At 32.2% G+C, this 7,843-nt stretch overlaps 1 protein-coding gene across 1 annotated transcript; it reads right to left on the bottom strand.

The window, feature by feature from the left end:
- Positions 1-4,141: 4,141 nt before the first annotated feature.
- LOC128389732 (probable serine/threonine-protein kinase DDB_G0282963) lies at positions 4,142-7,617 on the bottom strand. The gene is made up of 3 exons (XM_053349365.1): positions 7,228-7,617; positions 6,719-6,819; positions 4,142-6,610 (listed from the first exon to the last, which is right to left on the bottom strand). Exons 1-3 carry the CDS (start codon positions 7,597-7,599, stop codon positions 5,398-5,400), a joined length of 1,686 nt encoding a protein of 561 aa, XP_053205340.1. The 5' UTR covers positions 7,600-7,617; the 3' UTR covers positions 4,142-5,397.
- Between the last annotated feature and the right edge of the window lie 226 nt (positions 7,618-7,843).

The raw sequence follows: 7,843 nt of genomic DNA, 5'->3' as shown, positions 1-7,843 counted from the left end.
GACATATACAATGTATAAAAAAAGCACATTCATGAGCATTGATCGTAATTACTAAATGCGAATATGCATGAAAACCATATTAATTAATTTATAAATTACCTCTTTTACAATATAATATATAAATTACCATAAAATTTTATTCATTTACTATGAACTTTTAAGCTTCTTGGGTTTGAATTTGTCGAAAAACTTTTCCATGGTGAAACTTTCTCTGTAGGCAATTCTGGTTCATTGAAATTTTTGTTCTGTTAGCATGCATTGAATGAGAAACATTTCTCTCATTCTAATGAAGAAATAATAAATCTCCTGATGAGACTTTTCTTTATGATTCTGAACTGTAATTTCATGTTTTTAAACTTTGATTTTTGTAACAGATGATGATCATTCAATTAAGATAAGTACAGAGGCTTCTCAAGGCTTCATGGAGATCATGATGAAAACATGAGGAGTGAGTCAATAAGTGTATATGTTTTCAATCTGTCTGTTGGTTTCATATCTCTCTCTCTCTCTCTCTCTCTCTCTCTCTCTCTCTCTCTCTCTCTCTCTCTTCTCTCTCTCTCTCTCTCTCTGACTTTCTGAACATCCCATGTAAATGATTGATAATGATAAGAATACTGAAAGAGACAGAAGAGAGAGAGAGAGAGAGAGAGAGAATCCGGAACTCATTCAACTAATAACAATTTATCACCATAATAGTTTTATCCTCGTCATTATCATTATTAACAACAGCTGATTGATATTGTTGTTCAGTTAATGATGTCAAGATGATGGTGAAAGATGCAGATTCTGAATGAGAGAGCAAGAAAGTTCTGTTAACAGAGCCAGAACTTTTCTCTTTCCACTTAACTTTTGCGAAATTTTCACCATTGCGCTCAACATGAACTCTACTTTCATCATGTAAATATATCATTGGCAGAATGATGATGGTAAGAATGGTAAAAAAAATGAAGAGATGGTGAGTTATTAGGATAAAAGTTGGAAAAAAAATCATTACCAACGCCATGAAAAGTCATGATGACAACATGGAAATTAGATCATAAGGAGAAAAAAGAAAAAAACTTTTGTTCTAATTCAAGGCTCGATTATTATTCTTTCAACATTTCAATTGAAAGAAAATCATAACATTTACATGATAATCACTGATCTCCATGGTCACTGTTCAATATCCGATTAGTAGGATTCAGAGATGAAATGAAAATGAAAATTAGCTGAATAATCAGATAATTTGGAATAAATTTTTCTTACTTGATAAAAGTTTACGATTGAGTGAAGATTCAACCTTGATTCTATGCTAATTATAAATACATATACAAAGCTATGGTAATCAATGAAATGGTTTAGTCTCTTAGTGAATAAGCCTCTTAAATTATCCTGAACCGAATAGATTGAAACTCTGAAAAGACAAAGTTCTGATGAAGAAAAAAAATGCTTCGTTCTCTTTTATTATCAGATTATCAGATTATTATTAGCATTATCTTTATCATCATCATCATCATTATGATTATTACTTTTGTTATATTATGATTACTACTTTGATATCATCATAATCATCAAAGTTATTACATTATCACAATATTATCATCATCATTATCCTCAGATAATGTATTTGGACACAGAGGTTGAAAAATGGACACAGAGGGACAGAAATAGTTGCTAATTGGATGTAACTTGGTGAGAGAGAGAGAGAAAGGCCAAAGAATCAGAAATTAACTTTAATTGATGAAATTCTCCTGTAAAGATTGACCAAGAACGCGAATAATTTGATCAGAATGGTCAATCTATTTAGTAAGCGAGTGTAAGTGAATTTAATTGTGTAAATAATTAGTGGAAAGCTAAAAGTTTTAACGAAGAAAAAGTTCTGAACCTCAATGAAACAATGGAAAACTTTGAGTGGTGAGAAAAAGATTCTGTGGGTGGTGATTATGGAGATTAGGGGAGGGTGTGGATTGGTGAAGGTGGAGAATTGAAGAGAAATGTAGCTCGAACAATATTCAAGTTTAACAAGATAATGAAAGAAAGTGAAGAAAGAGGAAAAAAAGAAGGAGATTGTGATGATAATGATGATGATGGAATAAGATAAAGAAAAAAAAAGTGTTGACCATAAGTGAAACTCCCCGTGGCGACCAGTTCCTCCTTCTTCATGTAATTCTTGACCAGGTAACAGCTTAATACAATTGACTCCTTATTACATTATCATCATCATCATCATCTTCATTTCATTTACTCTTTTCCGTATCTTCTAATCATCAACATTATCCTTTCTCTCTCTGTAGATGATGATGGTGATGATAATAATCAAGAGATAATCAGAGGACACGGAACCATAATGATGAATACAACTTTTAATACTTACGACTGATGAAATGGAAGAGAGAAATTTTATCTTCCAACAAGATGATGATAAGATGAACCACAGGAAAAGAAAGAAGAGAAAGAGTAAGATTATGATAAGCTCTTAATGATAATCAACCAAAAGAAAAAAAATATCATAAACCTAAAGATAAAAACCAAAGAGAATAAAAAAAATCTCATTTCTGACCAATATATTGACCAGAATTTTTATTTCTCTCTCTCTCTCATCTTCAATAACTTTCATCTCATCTTTAGGTGGTTTCAATTTCCTTTTCTGCTTGACCAGTAACTCAGTTTTTCGGATATTCATTTGAATTGAATTTGTATCCTGTTAGAAACAGAAAATTGTAGTAATGATGAAAATTGCTCAGTTCATTTCCCTGAACAATTTGTGAACAATCAATTATCCGATTTACTTATTTAGACATATGATTATTTCCGATGAAAAATTATTATTTGATTAATTGTTGGTGTTTCATCTTGTAAACCAAAGAAGGGAAGAAAAAAAATAATGATGACAATCATCATCATCATCATGATACACTCATTGAATCCCCTGAGTTATCATCTCGAGTTTTATCACTCCCACCAGAACTTTCTGAATAATAATATTGATAATCGATAACAAAATACACGGAGAAACTCACAGAGATATTTTATCACTTTTCTCTCTCTTTTTTTTGCTTTACTTATTTTTCAACAGAATCGTTTATCCTTTTTCCTTCTTGTTGATATTAATCCTCATCTCTCATGAAAATCCTCACGAGATTCCAAATTGACCCTTTACTTTAATTATCTGCTAATAATTAATCAATTTACTCATCTTCATCTTTTTTACCTTACAATCAATTAATATTTTTCCTTCGTGATGATCAACCCAATTAGGGATAATTAATCAAGGTAAAGTTTTAATATTCATACATGTATACTTTATCTAAGTGAGATTATCATCTGATTAGATGGTGAATCAATCAAGGATTCAATTATTATTAATCTAATGGGAAAGTTTATCAATGATTTTCACTGGAAATATTATTTCAATTATCCATCAACATTTCTCATGACTCTTGTTATCGTTTTTTCTTGAACTTTTTAGGAAAAAGGAACAGGATTGGTGATGAAAATTTCTCATGAAATTGATAATCATTGGAAAATAAAGGTTATTGGAAATATTGTTGCGAGAACATGTGATTGATAATATCCTGTTTGATTACTTCTTCCGGTTTATATTCACATTGGAAAACAAAATGTTGAGAGTAAACAAGAAAATAAATGATGATAAGAGAGTCCAAGGAAATGGTTGTTTCTTAGGCAGGAGCAAGAGAGAGAGAGAGAGAGAGAGAGAGAAAGAAAGAAAGAAAGAAAGAAAGAGAGAGAGATTGAATTTCGATGGTGAGGTGAAAAAAGGTGATATTCTTGATATGAAAGTTCAGGAGATTCAGAAGGAAGAGGAAAATGTGTCATGAAAAAACACGAATCCACAAGAAAAGAAACTCAATAAATTCACTGGGTCATGATAATCTCATGACGATAAAAAGAACAGGAAGGAAAAGGAGGCAGGGAGAAAGATGAAATAAAATCGAAAGAAAAAATTCACTCGAAAAGATTTCGATTGATTTTTCATTCATCAAAAGCGAGAGAGAGAAAATAACTTATCATTAAATTAAATCAATAGATTAACAAGTGAACCGATTGTCTCAGTGATTATCATATAATCACAATCATGAACATCATGATAAGAGCCAAACAATTTGAAATAAAACAATTTGAATTCGTTTTTGCAATTGGATATGCTAAATGTTAATTATTCAATTAGTTAATCATTATTATTATATTATCATTTTTCATGGTAAAGGTGAAACAACCAAAGGGCATTTTAACATCATGTTTGTTGGTGTGCATTTCATTTTAATTTCAAGTTAGATTGTATTGTTTTTTTCATGGGCTTTAAATGATCACGAAAGAAAGAGCGGGAAACAAGTTGGAATTTAAAATTTTCGCTGGTAATTGAAGTAAGATTAATTGTTTTCTTTTCTTTTCCTTTTCCTCCTTATCTGGTAATCTCATCATCAAGGTGAGAGAGCGAGAGAGTGAGAGAGAATAAGGAGACGAATAGAGTTCAGATTTATTGGTTTCATTTAGTATTCTCATTCTCTTTGGAATTGAAATGAACAATAGTAGTTGAAGAAGAGGTAATTATATGTTTGTGTGTAAGTGCAGAAACTCAGGTAGCTGAAAGACAGAAATAATCATTCAGATGCGATATTTAAGCGAAATCAGCGAAAATTGATGAAGATGATGAACAAGATGAGGGAGGCGGAAGATGAGGATGATAATAATAATAATAGTAAAGTAATATAATGTATAAAGGAAGACACAGAGCAAGAGAGGTTTTTGAAGATCAAAAATAAGATGGCAAAGCAAAAGAAAGAGAAGAAAAGAAGATAAGATGATGACAATGATGATAAGAAGGGGTTTAAAGAGAGAGAGAGAGAGAGAGAGAGGGCAAAGTTTTCGAATCAAAATAATAAAAAAAATGTGAGCAATAATTTTTTTTTATAGAACTTTTTTTTCAATTTCGAAAACGAGATGATAACTAAAAACGTTAAGAGAGACAAAAAAAATAACTGAATGTATAATATAATATGTAATGAAAAAATCTATTGAGTTTGTTGGGTGAACAGAAAAATGAAAGAAGATAAAGTTAAGAGAGAGAGAGAGAATGATGATATAAAAACAAAAGAGAGAGAGAAAGAAGGAAGAAGACAAAAGAAAGGTGAGAAAATCTCTTTTTTTCTGTTATGTAATTAAATTGTGGCGATGATGATGATGGTATTTGTAGTATTTAACTGGAGAGTGAGTAAGTGAGAGGGAGAGGGAAAGAATAATAGTCGGAAAGGCAGAATGTGACAGGATGATAGAGAAAGAGAGAGAGAAACAAAGGAGGGGATGGTCATCAAGATGCTAATGGTCACTTCCTTTTTTCACCTTTGGGTGATTTTCTTTTGTTTTTCTTTTTATTTGTTTGGCCGATGCACAATAAGATTAATCAACGAATCGAGTGCAAGCCTTTTTCCACTTGCATTGAGTACACCAAGAGTCTCGATTATCCATACCATAAACTTTCCGACACTTTCGAGTCTCGGTTCGGGTTCGACGGGTCGGCGATATGCTTGACCCTTTAAGGAGGGTCGTTGCAATCCCTGTGGTTGATGGAGATGAAGTGGATGAAGATAATGATGAGGCCGATAATGAGGTTGAACTTGATTGTAATAAGCTTGTCCATTGGTTACTAGAAGCGTTGTTATTGGCATTGGTAGTTGTATTTGTACTCAGGGTTGGGTTGTTGTTACTTGATGAGATGATACTAGTAACGGTGTTACTGTTTGTCTTATTGGTACCGCTAATTGTTATGGTTCCGGTTAATGTTGGGTTGGTGTTATTTCCCGATGACTTGATGTTTATTGGGCTTGAAGTGTTACTACTCAATCGCATAACTTTGGAAGGAGCTTTTGGCGAGAAAAAGTTCACTGGACTTGAACTTGAGGCAAGGAGAGATGCTTGAGATTGATGCTGATGGTGATGGTGATGGTTAAAGTGGTGATGATGATGATGGTGGGAGTTTGAAAATGAGTAACTAGAATTGCAACTAGTAGCAGAGAAAGGAGAATATGATGATGAAGAATCACGCATTTTTGTTGACCATCGATGGGCAACCGATATACCGGGAATGTTGATCGGGCTTGATATCACTGTCTTTCTTTCCGGTTCCGGTTTTAATTGGGCACTGGCAATAGTTTGGGTCACCAATGAAGATGATGATGATGATGATGGTGATGGTTTTTGTTGCTGTTGCTGTTGATTAAAGTTTTGCACTTGTTGGTTTTGTATTTGAATTTGTTGCTGTTGTTGTTGTTGTTGCAATTGTAACTGTAATTGTAATTGTTTTTGTTGCGCTTGATATTCAGGATCCTCGTGTGGAGGTCGTGCCATATCAAGATGACTCCAAGTGGGTGAGGGAGCAAAGAAAAGGAGGGAGGAGGCCGAACTGAGTGTCGGACTTAAATTGTAATTTGTACTGTGAGGTGACTCTGATGAACTCAAGACTGGAGACAATAGACCCAGGCTACTATCATTAGAAGATGAACTATCTTTACTACTAATAATTATATTCTCAGTTTCCATTTCCTCTTCAATTTCGGCGTAATAAAATTCCTCCTCATGATCATTTTCCTCTTCACTGGCGTTTTCACTTCGTCTGTTTATATGATAAATGTAACATATGATGGGGAGAAAAAGTAAAAAGAGAGAAATTTAATCGATTGAAAAAAATTTCTTTATCGATCCAAATGGTTTAGACTCTTACCCAAGGTGAATGGTTCTAATGTGCTTTTCAATTGATTCAATTAGATCACATCGAACGCCACATCCACGCCAAGTACATTTGAATACAATTCGTCGTGCCTTCTATCGTGTATATAAAGAATTGAAAGAGAGGGCGAGAAAAAAAAATTATCATCTAACTTTCAAAGTGAATACAAAGTTACTCATAATGATGATACATTTATGTATTATATGGATTACAATTGGATTCAAATTCAGATTTAGATTCAAATCATGATACTTGACATGGTAAATGAATACTACATCAATATAATTGAAAACGAAATAAATATAACAAAATACTAATAAGAAACTAAAGAAGAAGATAAAAGTTGATTGTTGGTAGAAATCAAATAAAAGTCTGATTGATTCTAACAGAATAGACAAAGAACAAGTGAGAGAGAGAGAGAGAAAGAAATATCTTCTCTGTCTAAATCATCATTAACATCTTCTTCTTCCTGTTCATCTTCATCCTTCTTTCATTCATCTTACCTCAGCAATTGTTTGTATTGGATCATCAATAATAAAATCAATTGTTTCATCCATATCGATTCCTTCATCCTTATGAATAATAGTTAATCCATTAATTTGATTATTATTAACATTCGAATCATTATTATTTATATTTCCTTTAATAGTTTCAACATGGTTATTGTTAATCTCGATGGCAATTGGCGAAGCGGCAGTGGATCGCTCTTCGTTAATCGTCGGTGGTGACGGTGTATTTGATCGGCTGGCAGCAGATCCAAACTCGACACCAGAATCGATGCTTTTCACTGAGTAAATTCCTAAAGAAAATTGAAAAAAAAATAATAAAAAAGAGAAAATTAGTATTAATAACCTTTGTAATCCAAAAATCACCATAATAAAGCATCAGCTGAGACAGAAAACTATTAATACAATCAAGATTATGGAAGAGAAAAATTTAATAGAAAAAAAAAGTATTACAGTTTTTAATGAGTTAATAGAAATTTAAATTGTTGCAAATAAACTTAATTTACAAATCAGAACCTAAAGTGATGATGATTATCATCGGATAATTGACTTGAATAAGAAACTCAAAACAATTAACCTGTCAAGCTAATGATTATCAACTTATTCTGCTTTT

This window comes from Panonychus citri, unplaced genomic scaffold, assembly GCF_014898815.1.
Source record: "Panonychus citri isolate SS breed McGregor unplaced genomic scaffold, ASM1489881v1 Contig00010, whole genome shotgun sequence".
NCBI lineage: Eukaryota > Metazoa > Arthropoda > Arachnida > Trombidiformes > Tetranychidae > Panonychus > Panonychus citri.
Note: the sequence above shows the minus strand (reverse complement) of the source record. Positions and strands in the feature narration are given on the sequence as shown.

Bases quoted from the DNA above. Each gene is read 5' to 3' on its own strand.
- LOC128389732 (XM_053349365.1), bottom strand. From the start codon at position 7,599: ATGGTGATTTTTGGATTACAAAGGTTATTAATACTAATTTTCTCTTTT. The intron at 6,820-7,227 runs GTAAGATGAATG...TATACACGATAG, and splicing joins CAATACAAACAATTGCTGAG to AAGGCACGACGAATTGTATT. The intron at 6,611-6,718 runs GTAAGAGTCTAA...TCATATAAACAG, and splicing joins ATTAGAACCATTCACCTTGG to ACGAAGTGAAAACGCCAGTG.